The following is a 24,196-nucleotide window of genomic DNA, read 5'->3' on the forward strand; positions in this document are numbered from 1 at the left end:
ACAATTATAGGCAGGAATAAAAACGTTAAACATTTTAATTGGAAACGACATTAACTTGACAAAGGCTCTCAGTACATTGACATTGATGAAGCAGATGGGATGAGGTATAGGATAGGGTTCTGAGCCAAATGTTACAGAGGACTCCTCCTCCTCTTCTCTCTCTCTCCTCTCTTTCAGTCCACAGCTTGCAGAGCCCGTATAAAAAACTGAAGGAGGCCCTGTCTTCTGTGGAGGCGTTTGAGAGACACTATCTTGTAAGTTCAGATATGAAACATGTTGGTTTGTATGTGGTGACAGTCTTTCAGATAAAAAGTCTGTCGGCTTGATTCTTAAAACTAAACAGCATCAATTTTATCCCCCTGTGCCACACCTCCCTCCCTCCCTCCCTCCCTCCGTCCCTCCCTCCCTCCTCCCTCCCTCCCTCCCTCCCTCCCTCCCTCCCTCCCTCCCTCCCTCCATCTGTCCATCAGGAGTTGTCTCATGCTGCTGTGGAGATGTACAGGGCCATCGGCAGGATGAGGTCAGCGCTGCTCGTTGGAAAGAGCTTGGCAGAGTTCTACATGTAAGAGACCGTGATGGACGTTGGTCGTCATTCCACTTCTCAACAATCTGCTGCCTGGAAATGTCTTTCTACCATCTTCTGCACAGCCAACAAGTCAAGTACATGACCTGTAGGAACTTCATTTTGTGTGTGTGTGTGTGTGTGTGTGTGTGTGTGTGTGTGTGTGTGTGTGTGTGTGTGTGTGTGTGTGTGTGTGTGTGTGTGTGTGTGTGTGTGTGTGTGTGTGTGTGTGTGTGTGTGTGTGTGTGTAATAAGGAGGAAGGGTGACCCTGAGCAGGCGGAGGGCTTCTTGCAGGATGCTCTGAGGTCATACGTGTCAGAGGGATGGAGTATACCTGTCACTCACACCAGGAAGCAGATGGCTGAGTGCCAGAAACTGCTGGGGAGGACAGAGAAGTATCCTTTAATCAGTCAATCAATGAAACCCCAAAGAGCAAGCAATGCAGAGGCAGTAGCACAGGGGCTAGGAAAAAGTCCCTAAGAGGCAGGAACCTAGGAAGAAACCTAGAGAGGAACCAGGCTCATGTGGCCTAGAAGACAGGAACCTGGGAAGAAACCTAGAGAGGAACCAGGCTCATGTGGCCTAGAAGGCAGGAACCTGGGAAGAAACCTAGAGAGGAACCTTCACTGGATGTAAATGAGTGGAAAAGTGTAATACCAAAGATGTCAGTTGTTGCCATTATGTGATCACTTTGAATGAATGTCATTCACTTCTTCTATATTCAGATTCAGAGAACTTTGATGTCCTCAGAGAGGCAATTCATTTTGCAGCAGTCATAACACATATCACATAAAATAAATACAAATAAATACAAATAGAAACCAACAACAAATAGCAAAGGATGTTTACTGCTATAAGGTAGTCTGAAGTACCAATTTCTTCCTCGTAGCATATTGTAGCTCATGTTCTCATTGCCCATTGGCTGCCGGTTTCCTTGACAACCCACCCTTAGCTACCTGCAGACAAGCGCCTTGTTGGCAGGTGATGCCAATCTGACCAATGAGGAGAGGATCCACTTCTGTCAGGAGATCCTGACCTTCGCCAACCAATCAACAGACAGCAAGGGTAAGCAGCTAGTCATAGTAGATTATTTGAGTTAGTCGTCATGGTTTAGGTCCAACCCTGTTCCTGGAGAGCTACCCTCCTGTCCTGTAGGTTTTCGCTCCAACCCCAGTTTTAACTAACCTGGGCCTCGTTCTGTTGCCAAACGTTTTCGAATGTTGCAGATAGAAATGCCATTGATTGGAGCTGACATGATTCCTTATTCTACATGTCAGAGAGGCATGCTTGTTCTACATAACATATTTCTTTCGGAAAGTTCCAGAATGTTGCGTCCTGCTGAACGTGCCACAGATGAATCTTATCAACCAGAATCAGGTGTGCTAGATTAGGGTTGGATGCCCTGATGTAGATCCATCCATTGACACGTTATTATATTTCACCGTGCCCCTGTCTCTCTCCCTTCCCATCTTATCCCTCTGCAGCCCAGAAGGTGGCGCTCAGTATGAGTTTGTTCGCCCAGCTCACGCAGCTGCAGTTCCGCCCGGCAACAGCCACGGTGCACTCTGGCGCCGCCCTGCAGGTGGAGTTGTGTCTGCGCAGCCTGATGCCTGTGGCTGTGCCTCTGGAGCAGCTGTCTGTCAGTGTTCACTTAAACCTGGAGCAGGGAGGGACTAATGGGAAGACCAGGGGGCCACAGAGACGGCCATACCCAGGGACGGTGCTTTTCCCCCTGGATAACTCCTCAGGGATGCCCCCTTCCACTGCTGGTCCTTCTCTGGAGCTGGAGGAGATCCAGGACCGCAGCCCCTCGGACCCTCGTACGCTCAACTCCGCCGGCATGGTGTGTAAGAACACACACCTGGTCATGCGTCGTCATGACAGCAGCCCGTCACCGGACACGCCCAACCTTCTCAGCCCAGTTCCTGTTGTCGTGGATGACGGGGCACAGATTCTAATGAGCGGTGATGTCACTCTGCTGCCAGGCAACAACAGCATTGTCTTCAGTGTGCCAGTAAGACTATTAATATAATGCTGTGATTGTACTCTTCCACAGTACAGGGCTGTTAGTGTAACTACAGGACGTCATTATCACTTGAGATTGTAGATTGTCCATTGACTCTTTTCTCTCTCTCTCTCTCTTTCTCTCCCTCTCTCTCTCCCCTCCTGGTGTAGAGTCAGGAGCCGGGTACCTACACATTGCGTCAGCTGTGTGCCACAGTGGGCCAGGTCCAGTTTGTCCTGCCTCACATCTCTCCTCTGGTCCAGTATGAGGTCTATTCTCAGGAGCCCCAGCTCACCGTGGAGCCCCTCACAGGTATCTCTCTCTCTCTCTCTGACACATTTAGTTTTAGTTTTAGTTATTTACGCCAAAGAAAACAAGTGATAGACAACAAAACAGATAAAAAGTCATTTTAATAAAAGGGTGTGCAGGTGTGGTTGGAAGCCCAAGGGGCTGATATGGGCGGCAGGTAGCTTAGTGGTTAAGAGCGTTGTGCCAGTAACCGAAAGGTCGCTGGTTATAATCCCCGAGCCGACTAGGTGAAAAATCTGTCTGTGCCCTTGAGCAAGGCACTTAACCCTAATTGCTCCTGTACGTCGCTCTGGATAAGACCGTCTGCTAAATGACTAATTATTATATGAAAACCACACCACAAAAAAACAATATACAATCTTTAAGTACAAAAATAAAACAGGATTGTTTAAACAGATAACAAAACCTACTAATTGAAACACTCAAACTTTTGTCTATGATACACACAGTTCAAATGACTGGTATAATCACACCCTGTACTACCACACACCAGTGGCGGTCTGTGCCGTTTAAGATGAGGCGGGACGAAAAAGAAATGTTTTCATGAGCATGGCCTTATTTCTATTACAGCATATTGGATGACTGTCATTCATATTCCATTCACCCAGCTCAAGGTAACATGATACTCAAATTTGCCCATATATAGCGTACAATTGAAAGTTTATAACGTAGGTGCACAGGACCAGAGACAAATTGGAGTCATCAAGGTGACAGACATTGACACGTTCAATACCGCCTTGCATACTCTTGCCTGCATCTAGCTCAGTGGTCACCCAACCGGTCGATCCCCAAGCCATTCCTGGTCGATCACCAAACATTTCTGTAAAAAAAAACAACGATAAAGCCTTGCGTTCCTATTTGTTTTATTCGTTTCGCGCTGTTGGCGGTAGGTGCACTTGATTCAGCAGCCCTGGCGCCGGGAAGGTGAACTGTTCCAATTTTGAACCATTTCATGTATCTGAAGGTAGAACTCCGCCTACCCGGCAGGCCCAGAGGGCAAATCAAGTGCACCTACAGGCCATACCGCTGGCCAATCAGATAGCTCAGATCACCGTGTCTGCACAGTTCCCTCACTCAATAGACTGTGAAAAAGAAACCTTGAATGCACAACAAAGTTGAAACTGTGAGATTTAAAAACGTTTAAAACCATGACTGGAGAGAGACTCAATAAATACAGCAAAGAGCTGCTGTTATTATCAGCAAGTTCCTGTTTAAATTGTTATTCAGCACTGTCAACACTTTGTTCAACACCTTTATAAGCCATAAAATGCGTTCTCCCTACTTCCACTCACGCTACAACCTGCACTGCAGCTGCAATGAATGAGTATCGCAAAGTGTTCTGATAAGCTTGCGTTGTTATTATTTGTGGCTTGTGTCTTTTTTTTTATATCGAGGAAGTAACAACATGAATAAGTGCATGAGGCAGAAATAATGCAGTGTGAGTTTTCGCCATCAGCTGGAAGACTGTCCCCTTTTCTCAGTGGAGGGAGGGAGGGAGGGAGGAGGGACGGTGAGTCGGGTGAGAGGCAGCCTCACCGCTGCTCCCTCCCTCACCTCAGACTGACTATCAGATGCAGGCCATTAGTCCAGTTTAAAAATTAAAAATAAAAATGATTCTGCTCACTCAGTTGTGCCTCCACAAGTAATACAACAAACAATCTATTACCAGTGTGATCATACACCTAACATGTTGAAATATAATTTCTAAATAGTCTGAGAAGAACAACATTGGCAGGGCAGTTCAAGCGTAGCCAAAATGCAGTGATAATGTACTGGGCCTATAGCCTACTGCACAAACCTCACTGCTACAAAACTGTTTTTAATTGGTTAATGTTGCATAGGCTTACATTTTTAAGTAATGTTTAAAAATTAATCTTAGTGGTAGATCTCGGCTTGCATTTTGACTCCAGCAGATCTGGGGTGTAATAATTTGTCCAAACAGTTGCAAAACGTTACACACTCAAACAAGAGTTTCAAATTTAGGTAGGTGCCTCCCCCGTTTCGTTCCATTTGCTTCCTTTAAAGGGAAACTTTGGGATTGTGGCCCTTTATCTACTTCCTCAGAGTCAGATGAACATGTGGATACCATTTTTAATGTCTATGTGTCGAATATGAAGAAAGTTAGAGGTAGTTTCGTGAGCCAATCAGATACCCGTAGACTTCCAGTCATTGCTCACTCTCAGGAAGTAGATAAAGGGCCTCATTGACAAAATCCAGAAGTATCCCTTTTAAGAAACATTTTGCAACATAATCTGCGGAATGAATACACCCCTGTTCACCTGCACACAGTTCACTTTCATAGCAGTCAAACAGCATGATCACTTTGCTCGTTGTAGAATTCCTTCTTGCATCTACGCGCTCACCTCCTCTCACCTTTTCCCTTCGCTTGTGGACTTCAGAGCACAACACAACAGTTGTCTGTGACCAGGCGCAAAAACCTCTCCTAGCCAAACCTTCATACCATAAACGCTAACCGCTACACAGCTTACATTGTTGTCACCATATTTAACGTTATAGTCAACAAACTAAAACGAACGCATTAGTAAACCCACAATCCAATCAATGTGTACAATCACGCATTACAGTGTACAGCAAGCAGTTTAGCCCGGTGGCAATAAATTAATAAAACCGAAAGCTTACCTAGACTTGGACGAGTTGCAGTGTTGGATAGCCTTAGCCAGCTAGCTAGCTAGCCAACATATATAGCAATCCTCTCTGTTTGAGTCAGGTTGTTGAGTAGGCTTAAATGAGCTGCATTAGCTAAGTAAGTGAAAGGTAAACTATTTTTTATTTTTTAAACAAAATATAGCTAGCTCTCTCTCTCTCACTTCTCCTTCATTTTTGAAGAAATTATTTTGTTCAAAACTGTTCAACTATTGTCTTTCTCTCTCTTTGAGTCAACTACTCACCACATGTTATGCACTGCAGTACTAGCTAGCTGTAGCTTATGCTTTCAGTGCTATATTCCGTCTCTGATCCTTTGATTGGGTGGACAACATGTCAGTTCATGCTGCAAGAGCTCTGATAGTTTGGAGGACGTCCTCCAGAAGTAGTCATAATTACTGTGTAAGTCTATGGAAGGGGGTGAGAACCATGAGCCTCCTAGGTTTTGTATTGAAGTTGATGTACCAAGAGGAGAACGGAAATATTTCATTGCTGTTGTTTTGTGTTATGCATTTGTGTTTTCTTTTGTATATTGTATGTTTTGTGTTGTTGTTGGTGACTGTCATGTATTGGAAATATGAAATACCATTTTGAAAGGACCATTTCAAAAACACACACTGTCTCTGTTTCAGACCAGCTGCTGGCAGGCCTCGCCCAGAGGGCAAAGGTCAGGCTGCAGACAGGTCACTACACTGTGAAGAAGGGAGACGCCCTGCAGCTCACTAACATGGACACCATGGCCATCCTCTCCACCTCCTCCTGCCCTGCTACCATCCTCAACAGCACTGCAGGTCAGAACAGAGAAATCGTGAGAAATGTTGTTTTCACATATGAAATTCAGTTCCCTGGTTCGGTATCCTGGAGCGTTTCTACCAAAAAAATTCTAGAATTCTACAAAATACGTTTTGCTTCCACAAGCCCTGAAAATAACAGTTTCAGGATGCGATTTGCGAGACGCATATTCTACATGATGTAGAATGATGTTTGTTTACAATGAACTAAAAGTTACACGCGACTTGCGCCGCCGCGTCACAATACCTGCCACTCGTTTCAGCCAGGGTTCGTTTGCGTTTCACACATGCTTTATATCTCGGATCAGGGCACTAAATGCTCCAGGATCCGGATCATACAGAGGGTATGTGAAAGCACCCTAAGTTGACCTCCTGACCCTAACTATAGTTTCCTGCCTCTTCCATGTCTTGCTTCTCTATTTAGTTCCACACCAATCATCCTTCCTCATCCCTCACTGAGTATCTCTCTTCCTCTTCCTCCCCCTCCCCTCTGCAGAGCGTGTGGGTGAGAGTGTTCTGTCCATCCAGTCGTCTGAGAAGGTGACCAGTATCTCTCTACCTCCCACGCCTCCCTACCACACCCTGGAGTTCCAGCTGGAGGTGCTGTCTGTTATCCCTTCCGGCCCTGACCGGCCCGAGAACCAGAGACTCACAAACGGGGAGATACGCCACCGGCCCCGGAGCTACAGCCACCCCGATAACCACATGACCGCCATCAACCAGAGGGTACTGAGGACAGAGCTATGTTTAGACACTACATTATCTTGTTGATAGTAATGCAGAATAAATAATGTAGATAGTGCTTTCAATGCCTTTCAGGATTTGTTATGCATTGTCAATCAAATATTATTTTTCTTTAATTTATAAAGAATTGAATGGCTTATTTTGTAACATCTTCAGTCATTGTCTCTGTCTGTTCTCTGTCCACAGATCTCCATAGACTGTCCCTGGTCCATTTACTCCACTACTATATCCCTCACCTTCTACATCCCCTTTAAGGCCAAGCACTCACTACTATCAGCAGGGGACAGGTAAGCACTCACCTTCTACATCCCCTTTAAGGCCAAGCACTCACTACTATCAGCAGGGGACAGGTAAGCACTCACCTTCTACATCCCCTTTAAGGCCAAGCACTCACTACTATCAGCAGGGGACAGGTAAGCACTCACCTTCTACATCCCCTTTAAGGCCAAGCACTCACTACTATCAGCAGGGGACAGGTAAGCACTCACCTTCTACATCCCCTTTAAGGCCAAGCACTCACTACTATCAGCAGGGGACAGGTAAACCCTCACTACTGTCAGCAGGGGACAGGTAAACCCTCACTACTCTCTGCAGGGGACAGGTAAACCCTCACTACTCTCAGCAGGGGACAGGTAAACCCTCACTACTATCAGCAGGGGACAGGTAAACCCTCACTACTATCAGCAGGGGACAGGTAAACCCTCACTACTCTCTGCAGGGGACAGGTAAACCCTCACAACTCTCTGCAGGGGACAGGTAAACCCTCACTACTCTCTGCAGGGGACAGGTAAACCCTCACTACTCTCAGCAGGGGACAGGTAAACCCTCACTACTGTCAGCAGGGGACAGGTAAACCCTCACTACTGTCAGCAGGGGACAGGTAAACCCTCACTACTCTCTGCAGGGGACAGGTAAACCCTCACTACTCTCTGCAGGGGACAGGTAAACCCTCACTACTCTCAGCAGGGGACAGGTAAACCCTCACTACTGTCAGCAGGGGACAGGTAAACCCTCACTACTCTCTGCAGGGGACAGGTAAACCCTCACTACTGTCAGCAGGGGACAGGTAAACCCTCACTACTCTCAGCAGTGGACAGGTAAACCCGGGGCCAAAAACAACACCTAGCCCAGGGGTATTCAAATCTTACCCTACGAGGTCCAGAGTACTGCTGGTTTTCTGTTTGTAGATCTGAAAGGACCTGACCTTTTGACCTCTTACCCCTTGACTTGACCCACAGGAAGTACATCCAGGTGTGTCTGCAGAACGTGTCAGATATGAACTTTCACCTGATGGACCAGAGGCTAACGGAGAAACATCAGGAGTCCTCTCTGGAGCTGCAGTCTCTCAACACTAAAGCACAACAGGTAACTTTAACAATGAACCATCGTAAGAGCCATAAGCTCTGACAAGGCTCAATATCAGCAATATTCCAATAGCCCTATTTTTTATCACAGATTTAAAGATCTTGACTTTTGTCACTTTTCGCTTGATGTAAGGTGCAGTAAAGGTGGTTCTCTCTCTCTGTAGTTGGTGTGCGGTCAGCAGAGTGTATACTGCCTATGGGATGTGAGGTGGAAGGAAGACATGCCACTCTGTCTACAGTGTGTGTTCTCTGCCAGCTTCTCTGCTGCTTCTGATGAAGTCTCGGCCTTCAAACCCTACCACTACGAGTTTCAACTGGAGAGAGTGACAGTGAGTAGCCTAATGTACCTGGTACCTACCATGATCCTATCAGCTTAAAGGCCCAGTGTAGTCAAAATTTATATTTTACCTGTGTTTTTGTATCGTATTGTACAACAGCTGATGAAACTTAACACTGTAAAAGTGTGAAACATTTTTCATCAATGTTATTTCATGATCATTTCTGATTGAAAATACAATATACACAGGACCTACTAATCAGCAGGTTTGCATGGGTGTAGTTTTGGCTTGCCTGGAAACAGGCGGTATAAGTTATAGACCAATAACAGAGTTTCTCTGCCAATAACAGCTCGTTTTCAGGTTACATATCCCTCCCATTAGGCTCATCCAATTAGGCCCCTCATTCAGACCACTCCCAGACAGAGCAAAATTATTGCTTTAGCTTTTTGCTAAACAGTTATTTTTGTTTCTTTTTTACCATCTTTATTGTTACCAAGAAATGACTTGATAGTGCGATAAAAATGGCTACGGCCTTTAATACTCTGATACAAGCCACTCAATCTAATGAGTTATTATTACTGTGTTCTACTCTATATCTGTGTTCTATTCTATATCTGTGTTCTACTCTATATCTGTGTTCTACTCTACATCTGTGTTCTACTCTATAAAAATGTATGCACACATGACTGTAAGTCGCTTTGGATAAAAGCGTCTGCTAAATGGCATATTATTATTATTATATTATCTATATCTGTGTTCTACTCTATATCTGTGTTCTACTCTACATCTGTGTTCTACTCTATATCTGTGTTCTACTGTACATCTGTGTTCTACTCTACTGTGTTTCTACTCTATATCTGTGTTCTACTCTATATCTGTGTTCTACTCTATATCTGTGTTCTACTCTACATCTGTGTTCTACTCTATATCTGTGTTCTACTCTACATCTGTGTTCTACTCTATATCTGTGTTCTACTCTACATCTGTGTTCTACTCTACATCTGTGTTCTACTCTATATCTGTGTTCTACTCTATATCTGTGTTCTACTCTACATCTGTGTTCTACTCTACATCTGTGTTCTACTCTATATCTGTGTTCTACTCTACATCTGTGTTCTACTGTACATCTGTGTTCTACTCTACTGTGTTCTACTCTACTGTGTTCTACTGTACATCTGTGTTCTACTCTACTGTGTTCTACTCTACTGTGTTCTACTGTACATCTGTGTTCTACTCTACTGTGCTCTACTCTACTGTGTTCTACTGTACATCTGTGTTCTACTCTACTGTGTTCTACTCTACTGTGTTCTACTCTATATCTGTGTTGTACTCTACTGTGTTCTACTCTACATCTGTGTTGTACTCTACTGTGTTCTACTCTACTGTGTTCTACTCTACTGTACATCTGTGTTCTACTCTACTGTGTTCTACTCTACTGTGTTCTACTCTATATATGTGTTGTACTCTACTGTGTTCTACTCTACATCTGTGTTCTACTCTACTGTGTTCTACTCTACATCTGTGTTCTACTCTACATCTGTGTTCTACTCTATATCTGTGTTCTACTCTATATCTGTGTTCTACTGTACATCTGTGTTCTACTCTACTGTGTTTCTACTCTATATCTGTGTTCTACTCTATATCTGTGTTCGACTCTATATCTGTGTTGTACTCTACTGTGTTGTACTCTACTGTGTTCTACTCTACTGTGTTCTACTCTACTGTGTTCTACTGTACATCTGTGTTCTACTCTACTGTGTTCTACTCTACTGTGTTCTACTGTACATCTGTGTTCTACTCTACTGTGTTCTACTCTACTGTGTTCTACTGTACATCTGTGTTCTACTCTACTGTGTTCTACTCTACTGTGTTCTACTGTACATATGTGTTCTACTCTACTGTGTTCTACTCTACTGTGTTCTACTGTACATATGTGTTCTACTCTACTGTGCTCTACTCTACTGTGTTCTACTGTACATCTGTGTTCTACTCTACTGTGTTCTACTCTACTGTGTTCTACTCTATATCTGTGTTGTACTCTACTGTGTTCTACTCTACATCTGTGTTGTACTCTACTGTGTTCTACTCTACTGTACATCTGTGTTCTACTCTACTGTGTTCTACTCTACTGTGTTCTACTCTATATCTGTGTTGTACTCTACTGTGTTCTACTCTACATCTGTGTTCTACTCTACTGTGTTCTACTCTACTGTGTTCTACTCTACATCTGTGTTCTACTCTATATCTGTGTTCTACGCTACTGTGTTGTACTCTACTGTGTTCTACTCTACATCTGTGTTCTACTCTACTGTGTTCTACTCTACATCTGTGTTCTACTCTACATCTGTGTTCTACTCTATATCTGTGTTCTACGCTACTGTGTTGTACTCTACTGTGTTCTACTCTACATCTGTGTTCTACTCTACATCTGTGTTCTACTCTACATCTGTGTTATACTCTACTGTGTTCTACTCTATATCTGTGTTCTGCAGGGTTGGGGTAAATTGGAATTAAAGTCAGTCAATTCAGAAAGTAAACCGGAACTCCTATTCAATAATAGGGCATCTATTTTCAATCACTTCTTAGTAAACTGAAAAGTAGAAGATATTTATTTCAAAAGTTGTTCCATTTTATTTTATTTTAAATTCAAATCAGTTCCTGAATTGACTGCCTTCAATTCCAAATGGACCCCAACCCTGGTGTGTTGTGTTGCAGACGCTGTACAGCGTGAGGGCAGAGATCACGCCTGCGGCTGGTGAAAAACACTGTCACTCCGGCTCCCTCTGTGGGCTGGAGATGTCCATCACACGACTGGCTGAACCTGATGATGATGATGATGATGATGAGAATGATGGAGAGACTGATGAGGTCTGCTCCTCCAAGCTCATGTATGAAGGTAAGTGTGCATAAATCCATAAAGTGGGTTTACTTCAAGTGGTGGATTATAGTCGTCGAGAGTGAGAGAGTAAGAGAGTGTGAGAGTGTGAGAGTGTGAGAGTGAGAGAGTGAGAGAGTGAGAGAGTGAGAGAGTGAGAGAGTGAGAGAGTGAGAGAGTGAGAGAGTGAGAGAGTGAGAGAGTGAGAGAGTGAGAGAGTGTGAGAGTGTGAGAGTGAGAGGTGTGAGAGAGTGTGAGAGTGAGAGAGTGTGAGAGTGAGAGGTGTGCACATTAAATGCGTCTCTGTTGTCCTCCAGTGGCAGACAGCGGCGGTAGCTGGGTGGTGTGTGGGAGAAGCTCAGGACTGGTGTCCATGCCAGCGGATGCTAATGCCAACCACAGGGTACAGGTTGAGTTGATGCCCCTGTTCGCTGGCCACCTGCCATTCCCTGACATCAAGGTGTTTAAGTACCTGCCTCCCAGTGCTAACTCCGCCAGCCAACCTGATACAGGTGAGTCCTACCTCCGTCCTTCAGGCTCTCTCTTCCTCTCACAGAGGCTTGACTCTCACAGGGTTAAGTCCTAACTTGACGTGTGCATGTGACTTCAATATTCATGCAGATATACCATTGACATGAATGTATGTATATTTTTTTATTTTTATGCATTGTGTCAGGTGCTAACTCCCCCTTTACCCTTCTGTCCACAGACGGCTGTGTAGAGAACGACACCCTCTCCTTGCTGGACCGGCCTCTGGACGACCAGGGGGACACGGCTAGCATCCGTAGCCGGGGAAGTGTCCACTCTGTGGGCAGCGGGGAGCAGCAGCCCAGGGGTCTCCCCATGCCTCGCCTGGAGCCCTTCAGCCGGGGACAGGTCTTCAACCACAGCCAGGGATGCCAGGTCCTGGTGCTGCCCTCTACGGATGACCACGTTCTGGAGATCAATGCTACGTGACCCCTGGTGGTTGGTCAACCCCAACTACCGTCACCACCACCACCTCTTGGCCCAGACCTCTGTGGGGCACCGCTGTTCTGGAGCTCCAGGGTTGGTTGGGACCCAAAGTAGCTGTTCTAAGACCAGACTATGGACTCTGACTGTGGGCTCTGCTAGCTGGACTAGCCCCGAGCCTGGAGTGGACACAGTCACATCAGTAGAGATTGATGAACTAGGCACACCACAACCTGCTGATGTCTTGACATAGGCTTTCCTTCCTCCCTCACCCTCCTCTTCACACGGTGTTTTGGCTCAGTGAATAAGATCTATGTCTGGCTACTGTGTCTCAGAAAAGGGAGAGGACACACTTTGCCAAACCCTGTTGAGATACTGAGGTCTTAGCCAAGGCAATGTCGCCCTCCCTCAAACTTCTGTATTAAAACTAAAATGCAGCAAAGCCCCGAGTATAGTAACCCGTGTGTGACTGTGTATGCTCACAGACTGATAGAAATTGTGTGTCCCAGAAACTGTTGTATGTCCCAGCTATGTACACATTCCTGTTTCCTTCTCGCCTTTCACCATTCTCACCAAAAACCCACAGTCCATCTCCCACATTGTAGCTATACTGCCCTCATCTGGCCACTGTACATATTGTTATGTAGTTATACTGCCCTCATCTGGCCACTGTAGATAAATGTGATAGTGAAAATATGGATTCCCTGTAGTTTCTCAGAAGGTCTCTACAACACTAAACAATAAAAGATGGACTCCATGTCGTTTCTCAGAAGGTCTCTACAACACTAAACAATAAAAGATGGACTCCATGTCTTTTCTCAGAAGGTCTCTACAACACTAAACAATAAAAGATGGACTCCATGTCTTTTCTCAGAAGGTCTCTACAACACTAAACAATAAAAGATGGACTCCATGTCGTTTCTCAGCAGATCTCTACAACACGAAACAATAAAAGATGGACTCCATGTCTTTTCTCAGAAGGTCTCTACAACACTAAACAATAAAAGATGGACTCCATGTCTTTTCTCAGCAGATCTCTACAACACTAAACAATAAAAGATGGAGTGGGTTGTTGGTTGGATGGTAAATGGTTGGCTTCGGTATTATTCAGACAGATGGTCTCTTCTCAGTTTGGCACAGGCACACTTTTCACCTTAAACCGAAAGTTCAGATTTTAAATTAACTTCATAGAAGAGACTTACTTCTCTGTCATATACAGATGTAGGATCTTCATTTGATTACTCTTTCATTGCTGAGAATTTTGTAGTGTATTCAAGGTTTAAAAAGGATTCTAAAGTGTGTAATTTCCACTTTAAAATGTCAGAATTTGCCCTAACGGAAAATGTATCAACCCCTACAAAAAAAATGTCCATTAATTATAATCCACATAATTCAAATGTCTTGTTGCTTCATGATTATTTTCCTGCTGTAGCAAACTGGCTCAAATTAAGATTCCTACGTTTGTTAAGTCAGGTTATCCCTCAGTCACATATTTTGAATTACATTGCCATCCTCTGGCCACTGCGCACACTGAAATCAACCCTGTCCTCTCTGTTTCACTGCAGTAAGCATGTTTTAAAATGTGGCTCTTTACTCCAACATTTTGGATTTTAGATCAAACATTTTCATATGAGGCGACATTATAGAATGTCACCTTTTATTGAAAATGAAAATACATAAATATGACATTTACATAAGTATTCACACCCCTTAGTCTATACATGTTAGAATCACCTTTGGCAGCGATTACAGCTGTGAGTCTTTCTGGGTAAGTCTCTAAAAGCTTTGCACACCTGGAATTTACAATATTTGCACATTATTCTTTTTAAAACTCTTCAAGATCTGTAAAGTTGGTTGTTGATCATTGCTAGACAGCCATCTTCAAGTCTTTTTTATATATATTTTTTTGTTGTTGTAGATCAGCTTAATATTGCAGATAGATTGTAACTTCCATCAATGTAATTGTCTGCATCACTTCCAATCCCCCATGTTTATATATATATATATATATATACAGTGGGGAGAACAAGTATTTGATACACTGCCGATTTTGCAGGTTTTCCTACTTACAAAGCATGTAGAGGTCTGTAATTTTTATCATAGGTACACTTCAACTGTGAATCTAAAACAAAAATCCAGAAAATCACAATGTATGATTTTTCAGTAATTAATTTGCATTTTATTGCATGTCATAAGTATTTGATCACCTACCAACCAGTAAGAATTCCGGCTCTCACAGACCTGTTAGTTTTTCTTTAAGAAGTCCTCCTGTTCTCCACTCATTACCTGTATTAACTGCACCTGTTTGAACTCGTTACCTGTATAAAAGACACCTGTCCACACACTCAATCAAACAGACTCCAACCTCTCCACAATGGCCAAGACCAGAGAGATGTATAAGGACATCAGGGATAAAATTGTAGACCTGCACAAGGCTGGGATGGGCTACAGGACAATAGGCAAGCAGCTTGGTGAGAAGGCAACAACTGTTGGCGCAATTATTAGAAAATGGAAGAAGTTCAAGATGACGGTCAATCACCCTCGGTCTGGGGCTCCATGCAAGATCTCACCTCGTGGGGCATCAATGATCATGAGGAAGGTGAGGGATCAGCCTAGAACTACACGGCAGGACCTGGTCAATGACCTGAAGAGAGCTGGGACCACAGTCTCAAAGAAAATCATTAGTTACACACTATGCCGTCATGGATTAAAATCCTGCAGCGCACGCAAGGTCCCCCTGCTCAAGCCAGCGCATGTCCAGGCCCGTCTGAAGTTTGCCAATGACCATCTGGATGATCCAGAGGAGGAATGGGAGAAGGTCATGTGGTCTGATGAGACAAAAATAGAGCTTTTTGGTCTAAACTCCACTCGCCGTGTTTGGAGGAAGAAGAAGGATGAGTACAACCCCAAGAACACCATCCCAACTGTGAAGCATGGAGGTGGAAACATCATTCTTTGGGGATGCTTTTCTGCAAAGGGGACAGGACGACTGCACCGTATTGAGGGGAGGATGGATGGGGCCATGTATCGCGAGATCTTGGCCAACAACCTCCTTCCCTCAGTAAGAGCATTGAAGATGGGTCGTGGCTGGGTCTTCCAGCATGACAATGACCCGAAACACACAGCCAGGGCAACTAAGGAGTGGCTCCGTAAGAAGCATCTCAAGGTCCTGGAGTGGCCTAGCCAGTCTTCAGACCTGAACCCAATAGAAAATCTTTGGAGGGAGCTGAAAGTCCGTATTGCCCAGCGACAGCCCCGAAACCTGAAGGATCTCGAGAAGGTCTGTATGGAGGAGTGGGCCAAAATCCCTGCTGCAGTGTGTGCAAACCTGGTCAAGACCTACAGGAAACGTATGATCTCTGTAATTGCAAACAAAGGTTTCTGTACCAAATATTAAGTTCTGCTTTTCTGATGTATCAAATACTTATGTCATGCAATAAAATGCAAATTAATTACTTAAAAATCATACAATGTGATTTTCTGGATTATAGTTTTAGATTCCGTCTCTCACAGTTGAAGTGTACCTATGATAAAAATTACAGACCTCTACATGCTTTGTAAGTAGGAAAACCTGCAAAATCGGCAGTGTATCAAATACTTGTTCTCCCCACTGTATATACACTGCTCAAAAAAATAAAGGGAACACTTAAACAACACATCCTAGATCTGAATGAATTAAATAATGTTATTAAATACATTTTTCTTTACATAGTTGAATGTGCTGACAACAAAATTACACAAAAATGATCAATGGAAATCAAATGTATCAACCCATGGAGGTCTGGATTTGGAGTCACCCTCAAAATTAAAGTGGAAAACCACACTACAGGCTGATCCAACTTTGATGTAATGTCCTTAAAACAAGTCAAAATTAGGCTCGGTAGTGTGTGTGGCCTCCACGTGCCTGTATGACCTCCCTACAACGCCTGGGCATGCTCCTGATGAGGTGGCGGATGGTCTCCTGAGGGATCTCCTCCCAGACCTGGGGATGGTGTTCTTGGGGTCATAGGCAGCATTCCTCCTCCTCCAAACACGGCGAGTTGAGTTGATGCCAAAGAGCTCCATTTTGGTCTCATCTGACCACAACACTTTCACCCAGTTCTTCTCTGAATCATTCAGATGTTCATTGGCAAACTTCAGACGGGCCTGTATATGTGCTTTCTTGAGCAGGGGGACCTTGCGGGCGCTGCAGGATTTCAGTCCTTCACGGCGTAGTGTGTTACCAATTGTTTTCTTGGTGACTATGGTCCCAGCTGCCTTGAGATCATTGACAAGATGCTCCCGTGTAGTTCTGGGCTGATTCCTCAACGCTCTCATGATCATTGCAACTCCACGAGGTGAGATCTTGCATGGAGCCCCAGGCCGAGGGAGATTGACAGTTATTTTGTGTTTCTTCCATTTGTGAATAATCGCACCAACTGTTGTCACCTTCTCACCAAGCTGCTTGGCGATGGTCTTGTAGCCCATTCCAGCCTTGTGTAGGTCTACAATCTTGTCCCTGACATCCTTGGAGAGCTCTTTGGTCTTGGCCATGGTGGAGAGTTTGGAATCTGATTGATTGATTGCTTCTGTAGACAGGTGTCTTTTATACAGGTAACAAGCTGAAATTAGGAGCACTACCTTTAAGAGTGTGCTCCTAATCTCAGCTCGTTACCTTTATAAAAGACACCTGGGAGCCAGATATCTTTCTGATTGAGAGGGGGTCAAATACTTATTTCCCTCATTAAAATGCTAATCAATTCATAACATTTTTTACATGCGTTTCTTTTGATTTTTTTGTTGTTATTCTGTCTCTCACTGTTCAAATAAACCTACCATTAAAATTATAGACTGATCATTTCTTTGTCAGTGGGCAAACGTACAAAATCAGCAGGGGATCAAATACTTTTTTCCCTCACTGTACCACCATGCACCACTCATCACTCAATTTTGTGCACAAAATGTGAGAGAAATAAGCTTTTTGTGCATATGGAAAATTTCGGAGATATTTTACTTCAGCTCATGAAACATGGGACCAACACTTTACATGTTGCATTTATATTTGTGTTCAGTGTTATATTGTTGTATAGTGGTATTAAACACTTTGTATTGTAGGTATCAGTGGTGTAAAGACTTTTAAGTAAAAATACTTTAAAGTACTACTTAATTTTAGATAGCCGGCTAGACTAACTAGACTCATTTACCAATCTAAAAATGTTTTACTGACATGGGCTAATTGAGTGACTGTCAGTGAGTGACGTATATCAAGAGTATAACTGCTGAAGCACAACCAAGTTTTGAAATTGCACCTTGTGCATTCTACTATTCTAACTCTGAACAGTAATTTGAGACCCAGACTGAGTCCCTAATATATATTTTATATTTTATTTTATTTTTAATAAAAATGACTCATATACAGCTACGGCCCTGCTGGAGATAACATATCACTCACTGTTGATAATATTTCACAAATCTGTAGGGAGTTAAATAACTCACATCACTGTTGATAAAAAGTGGTTTGTCTACGACCAGTTTGTCTCTGGCCCAGAGGAGGCAGCCATTGCCATGGTCTTGTTAACTGATGCAGGAAATCATCATCAATGAACCAGTGATATTTTGATATTGATAGCACATCTGAATGATTGCCATTGGATCCCTGCACCCAATTTGGGAAACCTGGCCTAGAAGCCCAAAGAGCAGGCACCCATCAGTGGCAATAAACAGCCCTAGTGTCCCTAGAAATATGCAACATCACATCTGGAGACAGTTCATGTCAAGATCCTCAGAGATTAATTTGGATAGAGACAGCAGAAGAAAAACATTTATTTTCACTCTCTGTCATAGTGATAGAAACTCAAGAAAAGCGGGCATAATTGAGGCAGGCTAACTTGAAGGTAACTTTTGTAGATTTTAATGAAATGCTCTTTATCTTTGAGCTAGTTCCTCATTAGCATAGCTTGTCTATGCAGTCTCGCACCTAGGTGTCGATAGAAACCATCCGGGAAGCACGCTAATCTGCCAATCAATCAGCGCCGACGATCAATCACACACCCGTCACGCAGGGACTTTTAAATTCACAAGCAAATGTGGGACAGAACGAGAAAGAGAAGTATAACACGCGGTAGTGTAGGCTAGTTCGTCTGTAGTAAAGCCTAGGTCCAGGTCAAACGCAAAGAATGGAGACTTTGGTTATTTTAGCCTTTGCTATTTTATCCATTAGTGCGTCTGCTTTAGGAAATGGAGAAGATTTGAAGACTCAGGAGCGCTTGTTTTTAAATTCGTTGGGCCTCTCCGCTCGGCCGAAGCCGTCAGCACACCGCCGCGTTCCCTCCGTGTTGTGGAGGATGTTCAAAAGTACCAGCACCCGGGACAACGACACCCACGAAAGCGACCCGTGCATGGTATCCGAGTATGGAGTTCGCGGGAACATTGTTCGATTTGTGCAGGACCAAGGTGAGCTTTATTTCTGGCTCTCCTTCCATCATGCATCTCCCCCATAGGACTTCATTCTGTGTGGTTAAAAGGGTCAATCTGCGATTACTACTTCCATTTAAAAAAAACTTTTAAATGAACGATATTAAGGCTACTCATTTTACATTTTACATTTTAGTCATTTAGCAGACGCTCTTATCCAGAGCGACTTACAGTTAGTGAGTGCATACATTATTTTATTTTTTCATACTGGCCCCCCTGGGATTCTAACCCACAACCCTGGCGTTGCAAACGCCATGCTCTACCAACTGAGCTACATCCCTGCCGGCCATTCCCTCCCCTACCCTGGACGACGCTGTGCCAATTGTGCGCCGCCCCATGGGTCTCATTGATTCTTGAAGAATATAACTTATAAATAAAGCCCATGAGTTTAGTTAAACGGTTGTACTCCACCAAAACATAAGCTAGTCTTACTCTGTTTGCCAAAATGTTTCTGTTGTAAACCACTGTAGTTTTTAACCATGTTTTCAGGCTATCATTTTGATATCATGGATGGGCCTTCATTGCATCCGTAGGTCTGTATGAATTTGAGTGGTTAGGCTACATTTCCAAAGCCACATCCCTCAGCTGTTTACCTAAAAGGTGGCGGGTATGCACTTTGTTATTGTTGGAAATGCAGATTGCCCCTTTACGATCAGTGGATGACGGAAGAATATCTGGTTTTAAAATATTATCAGAATTACAGTTTAAGAGTAATTATTGAGCTACATAGGCATGCATACACAATCCATTTATTTTTTATTTTTTTGATATTTAAGAGATACTGTACCATTTTTTTATTTTATTTTTCAAAACAATTGCATCTGGAGTTCATTCACTTCCTGTTTTTGGGCCAAAATTGACCAATGAAAGAGAAACGAGGTGGACAAAGTCAGAACATTTGGTCTGTTTATTGCCTATAGGCTACTGACTCACAATGCAAATTAAGTTGTAAAATGAAACGTAGGTCCTACTTCTAGAGTGTGAACTTAATATGTCTTTTATTTTGTCTGTCCTCTTCAGGTAGACTGGTGTCAGGCTGGAGCGGCAGCTGCCACGGCTGTGTGGAGAAACATCTGTTCTTCAACATGTCCGTCCTGCAGCCTGTGGAGCAGCTCTCTCTGGCGCAGCTGGAAATCAAGTTCCAGTGGGACATGTTCCGCACACCAAGGTTCGTCCTGGGCCCACAGGCGCTCAGCGTATCCCTGTACAAGGTGCTGCGTGCGACCCTGAGGGGAGCGAGCCACGAGGCCAACCGCAGGCTGGTGCTGTCCCAGTCGGTGCAGCTGGAGCCAGAGCCCGGATCCCTCACCCTGGACCTCACGGCGCTGGCAGAGAACTGGCGTAAACCGGGTCATAACTTCGGCCTGGTGCTGGAGCTGCAGCCACACCCTGCCCACACCCTGACCACGGACATCTTCATGGCCCAGAACCTGGCGAACGCCGTCCCGTTTGGGCCGACCGTATCCCTCCCAGATTTCCATGCCTCACTGGTGGCTGTATCCCTGAACCCGCTCCAGTGCCGCTCTCGGCAGAAGAGGAGCGCCGTCTACCTCCCAGTGACTCCCAGCAACGTGTGTAAGCCCCGCCGTCTCTACATCGACTTCAAGGATGTGGGCTGGCAGGACTGGATCATCGCTCCGCAGGGCTACCTGGCCAACTACTGCCACGGAGAGTGCCCGTTCCCACTGAGCGAGAGCCTGAACGGCACCAACCACGCCATCCTGCAGACACTGGTGCACTCCCTGGACCCCCGCGGCACACCCCAGCCCTGCTGCGTACCCATCCGCCTGTCACCTGTCTCAATGCTCTACTACGACAACAACGACAACGTAGTCCTACGTCACTACCAGGACATGGTGGTGGATGAGTGTGGCTGCAGATGAAATACATTTAGTGTGAAAAGGATTGGTTGGTAGAGTGGATTTTAGAAAAGTTTCAATTGTCCTTTTTTTGTGCATGGCTTTTATTTTGATTTTTGACACATAATAAAACCCTTATATTCATTGAGTCTCTTGTGATTATTCAGACAGATGGTCTCTTCTCAGTTTGCACAGGAAACACCTTAAACCGAAAGTTCCGATTTTAAATTGACTTTATAGAAGAGCCCTACCTCTATCATATACAGATGTAGGATCTTAATTTGACACCCTTATTTGCTGAGAATTTTAGCAGGAAATGCAAACTTGCAGTGTAGTCAAGGTTTAAAAAGGCTTCTAAAGTTTGTAATTTCCACTTTAAAATGTAAGACTTGATTTGCTAACGAAAAATGTATCAACCCCTACAATTATTTTTCCATTAATTATAATTAAAATGTCTTGTTGCTGCATGATTATTTTCCTGCTGTAGCAAGATTGCTCAAATTAAGATCCCACATTTGTAGAGTAAGTCAAGTTATCCCTCTGTCACAGATTTTGAATTACACTGCCATCCTCTGGCCACTGTGCATACTGAAAGCAATCCCTGTCCTCTCTGTAACACTGCAGTAAAAATGTTTTAAAATGTGGCTCTTTACTCTATCTAGCATTTTGGATTTTAGGCTGAATGGAAATCTTATCTTGAAAATCAGGAAGCATGCTTTCAGTCTCTGTACTCACATCAGGGAGATTGACTTCAGTGACAATTTGGTCTCCTCGATCAATGATTCTGCTTTTGTGGGTTCAACACATCTAAGGGTTCTGAAACTGAACCGCAACACTCTCCCACTTTAGTCCAAGGGCACTGGAAAGTAGCCTTCGGCTGTCATATTTCAACTTGGATGAGAACCCATGGGACTGCAACTGCAGGATATTTTGCCTAAAAAGATGAGACGAGCAGAAACAGACGTCTCAGTGTTTCTGTGAGGTGCTCCAAACCTGAAACCCTGAGAGGGCACTACCTGGATGCCATAAGCACCCATGGGGCGGCGCACAATTGGCCCAGCGTCGTCCAGGGTAGGGGAGGGAATGGCCGGCAGGGATGTAGCTCAGTTGGTAGAGCATGGCGTTTGCAACGCCAGGGTTGTGGGTTTGATTCCCACGGGGGGCCAGTATGAAAAAAATAATGTATGCACTCATTAACTGTAAGTCGCTCTGGATAAGAGCGTCTGCTAAAATGACTAAAATGTAAATAAGCAGTGCATTGATCCAGAGCCCTGACAGCATGTGCAGTGATGCACTCCCCCATGTCAGTTCCAAAGCAAGACATGGCTGTCAGAGCTAAACATTGTCAACAGGGAGGAAATACAGACAGAGGGGAGAACCAGACTGCTACTCTTGTGGTGATCATCAAAAATACACACAACGTTTCAGTCACAGCAACACCCAAAGCAATCGGCAGTTGGAATATTGGAAACAAAACCCATCGCATCAATACCAGTGTAAAGCTCAACTCCAGCCAAATCTTCCCCTGCTAAGGACATCACCGTCAACGATGCATGCACACACAGTACAATCAGGTGGTCATCAACATATTAGCACAGGACGGTCACCTCCAGCTCTGCTGTCATTGAATGGAGAAAGCCGACAGACATTTACATCATTTAGCAGACGCTCTTATTCAGAGCGACTTACAAATTGGGACAACCACTTTTTTTATTTTTTTTGGGGGGGGGGGGGGAGAAGGATCACTTTATACTATTCCAGGTATTCCTTAAAGAGGTGGGGTTTCAAGTGTCTCCAGAAGGTGGTCTCCGCTGTCCTGGCGTCGTGAGGGAGCTTGTTCTACCATTGGGGTGCCAGAGCAGCGAATAGCTTTGACAAAACAGTAATGTGTGACCAAGTTTGATACAAGAGCTAGATTGTTGGTTCATCAACGTCAAACAACCTTGATGACCTACGGCCCTCAACACCCTATTTTGTATGTGTGGAAAGTGTAGTCCGTTTTCGCCAGCATGCTAGGCTAGCTAATGCTATAGCAGCCCATTGTATTCCATGAAAATGCGACGCCTAGCGTTGGGGTGAGTAGCTACCGGAATTGTTGTTGAATCCAATGGGTTGCTTTAGCATTAGCTAGCCTAGCATGCTGACAAAAATGACGGTTTAATTAAAAACGAGCAGTATTTCAATCTTCTCGATTCACCTTTCATCATTTCAGGATGATTAGGAGTACAACGACATTTTCCTAGCCATATACCTTGCCAGGCACCGGCTGTCCACATTCCAGCACAGCACCGTTCCCGACTCGAGAGAAATGAACGAGAGTCGGATCCTTGTGGCTACTCCTGTGCTGGGATACCAATGTCTGATGGCAACTCTGGGATTCAAACAGTTCCCAAACTGGCACCTATCAGCTGAATGAGGTTGATGCCATAGACCTGCCACCTACACACTAAACAATATGTAGCTCAATTGGTAGAGCACGGCGCTTGTAACGCCAGGGTAGTGGGTTCGATCCCCGGGACCACCCCATACGTAAAAAATGTATGCGCACATGAATGTAAGTCGCTTTGGATAAAAGCGTCTGCTAAATGGCATATTATTATTATCTACATGTTACCATACTTGGGTTGCAATTGCCCTTCATTATCATATTATACGTTTATTACATACTGTATGTGATTTGGATCGTTCAAAAACAATTGTATTATCTGTTATATTTGTCACTGAAACATATATTTCACTGTATGTTTTGAGGGGAGTTTGTTGCAGGTTTTTCTGTATTCACTGACCCATAGTAAACGTAATTACCCAAATATCCACCAGGTGGCAGAATGCAACACAACAAACTTACACAGACTACTGTCAGCCAGCAGTTACTTACACTAAAGGAGCAAATGATGAAATGTTGATATGGTCCAAAGAAAGCAACTATCTAGTCTGCACTCCAACTGGTTGTATACAGATAATTCAATGCAGACCCGTCGCCAGACCTCCGTCTTAAGGGGGTCATATGAAATGCATGGGAGGGCAGGGCACAATTATTATTAGCCTACAGTACGTATATTTAATAATACATTCCCTCAAGTGGGGGGCGGGCGCGGCCCCCTATGGCCCGCCCATAGCGACGGGTGTGATTCAATGGTTCCCTGCTTGACATCTCTGCCTGTCACACCCCCAATGGCTGCCTGTAGACCTGCTACCGGGTCACCCCTCCTCAATCACTCCTTGTGCCGGTACACCTCCTGGTGGTGGAGCAGGGGCTTGCCTTCCTTCAGATGTTAGATCTTTGTTCTCAACTCCTGTCCTTCCACCTTACAATAAACAAGCAAATAATGAAATGGTG

At 44.3% G+C, this 24,196-nt stretch overlaps 2 protein-coding genes across 2 annotated transcripts in view; both read left to right on the top strand.

Annotated features, from left to right (window-relative positions):
* The window catches only part of LOC121554861 (trafficking protein particle complex subunit 10), a 29,627-nt gene extending 16,274 nt beyond the window's left edge, over positions 1 to 13,353 (top strand). Inside the window, exons 10-23 of the mRNA XM_041868571.2 lie at positions 178 to 254; positions 471 to 562; positions 818 to 958; positions 1,516 to 1,628; positions 2,048 to 2,577; positions 2,739 to 2,880; positions 6,174 to 6,332; positions 6,829 to 7,058; positions 7,263 to 7,363; positions 8,315 to 8,441; positions 8,605 to 8,769; positions 11,434 to 11,614; positions 11,911 to 12,105; positions 12,303 to 13,353. Of these exons, the coding sequence (XP_041724505.2) occupies positions 178 to 254; positions 471 to 562; positions 818 to 958; positions 1,516 to 1,628; positions 2,048 to 2,577; positions 2,739 to 2,880; positions 6,174 to 6,332; positions 6,829 to 7,058; positions 7,263 to 7,363; positions 8,315 to 8,441; positions 8,605 to 8,769; positions 11,434 to 11,614; positions 11,911 to 12,105; positions 12,303 to 12,550 (2,501 nt within the window). The 3' untranslated portion in view covers positions 12,551 to 13,353. The remainder of the gene's footprint in view (positions 1 to 177; positions 255 to 470; positions 563 to 817; positions 959 to 1,515; positions 1,629 to 2,047; positions 2,578 to 2,738; positions 2,881 to 6,173; positions 6,333 to 6,828; positions 7,059 to 7,262; positions 7,364 to 8,314; positions 8,442 to 8,604; positions 8,770 to 11,433; positions 11,615 to 11,910; positions 12,106 to 12,302) is intronic.
* Positions 13,354 to 18,469: 5,116 nt separating this feature from the next.
* On the top strand, positions 18,470 to 21,000 carry gdf3 (growth differentiation factor 3). Its single transcript, XM_041868897.2, has 2 exons — positions 18,470 to 18,976; positions 20,018 to 21,000. Exons 1-2 carry the CDS (start codon positions 18,700 to 18,702, stop codon positions 20,878 to 20,880), a joined length of 1,140 nt encoding a protein of 379 aa, XP_041724831.2. The 5' UTR covers positions 18,470 to 18,699; the 3' UTR covers positions 20,881 to 21,000.
* The last annotated feature ends 3,196 nt before the right edge of the window (positions 21,001 to 24,196 follow it).

This window comes from Coregonus clupeaformis, chromosome 40 (assembly GCF_020615455.1).
Source record: "Coregonus clupeaformis isolate EN_2021a chromosome 40, ASM2061545v1, whole genome shotgun sequence".
NCBI classification, from domain to species: domain Eukaryota; kingdom Metazoa; phylum Chordata; class Actinopteri; order Salmoniformes; family Salmonidae; genus Coregonus; species Coregonus clupeaformis.

Bases quoted from the DNA above. Each gene is read 5' to 3' on its own strand.
- gdf3 (XM_041868897.2), top strand. From the start codon at position 18,700: ATGGAGACTTTGGTTATTTTAGCCTTTGCTATTTTATCCATTAGTGCG. The intron at 18,977-20,017 runs GTGAGCTTTATT...TGTCCTCTTCAG, and splicing joins TCGATTTGTGCAGGACCAAG to GTAGACTGGTGTCAGGCTGG.